This window comes from Etheostoma spectabile, chromosome 9 (assembly GCF_008692095.1).
Source record: "Etheostoma spectabile isolate EspeVRDwgs_2016 chromosome 9, UIUC_Espe_1.0, whole genome shotgun sequence".
In the NCBI taxonomy this organism is placed as follows: domain Eukaryota; kingdom Metazoa; phylum Chordata; class Actinopteri; order Perciformes; family Percidae; genus Etheostoma; species Etheostoma spectabile.
In genome coordinates, this window is record NC_045741.1 from 7,189,785 (window position 1) to 7,190,908 (window position 1,124).

Consider the following 1,124-nt stretch of genomic DNA (forward strand, 5'->3'; position numbering starts at 1 on the left):
GTGTGTGTGTGTGTGTGTGTGTGTGTGTGTGTGTGTGTGTGTGTGTGTAGGTTGAGGCAGAGCACTTGTTCTAGGGTTGTTTGTCTAAAGGGAAAAGAAAGAAGAAAATCCAACAAGCACTTTCCCTTTTTAAATGGCTACACTTTCACCTAGACTAGCAAGAGTGCTGGCAAACGCATGCACGCACACACAAAATATCAGTATGATTAGTTGTTGAGATATTCAATGTCGCGTTTCTTGTTGGTGTGTTTTCAAACCAGCTTGACACCCGTTCTTCACACACACATTTGATTAGCTTTTTGTTTTCCAGCAGTGCACACACAGCTACACCCTTTGACGTGACGAGCGAGGGGAAAGCAATACATCTGCTGCTCTGTAGATTGAACAGGTGACCCTCAGTCACCAGCTCTAACCGCCAGGCTGCTCGCCTACCAATAAGAAACACAATCAGTTCACTGGCATGGAATTTACCTCAGTGTGTTTGGTGCATACATCAAATGAAATATGGAATAAAAGATAGAGCAAAGTACCATAAATATAGAATAGAAATAGTAAGACAAAAAAATACGTAAAAGACAATGTCACAAATATGTACAATACTACTGTCTTAAGGCTGTATGCTTTTGTGCAGGGTGTGCAAATATTAATCTGGATGTGCAAATGTCCAAAGTATACTAATATGTGCAATGTTAAGGGATAATGTGCCAGGATGTGTAATAATGCAACATGAAGTGACTGTGGGTGGGGGGTTGAGAGTCCGTCAGTGGGGGTCACTGCGCCTTGTTGATTAGGCCAACTGCAGCCGGGATCCTCTCTCTGAACCCTGCATCAGGGAAAGTTTGCCTCACTCCTTCCTGTATCATGGAAAAAGGAGCCGTGCCAAGAACACAAATAGGATCCACGATGACTGTCCCTAATAGTTGTCCTCGTATACCTACGTACACACAGAACCGGCCCTGGCCTTGGAACCCTGCAATGAAAAACTATATAACACTAAGTTGTGGAAGACTAAGTTGTGTGTGGGAGCACCTTACCTTCTCCTTAGCCAACTTATGGGAGAATGGGCAGGTCCCGTCGGCCTGCTTGCACGTTCCTCGCAGAAACCTGCACATAAACAACGGGGG

At 44.7% G+C, this 1,124-nt stretch overlaps 1 protein-coding gene across 2 annotated transcripts in view; it reads right to left on the bottom strand.

The window, feature by feature from the left end:
• zc3h3 (zinc finger CCCH-type containing 3) overlaps nt 1-1,124 on the bottom strand; it is a 73,037-nt gene that overhangs the window by 18,085 nt on the left and 53,828 nt on the right. For both annotated transcript variants that reach the window (XM_032525376.1, XM_032525374.1), the window contains one exon: nt 1,035-1,104. In XM_032525376.1, coding sequence (XP_032381267.1) covers nt 1,035-1,104 — 70 coding nt within the window. The remainder of the gene's footprint in view (nt 1-1,034; nt 1,105-1,124) is intronic.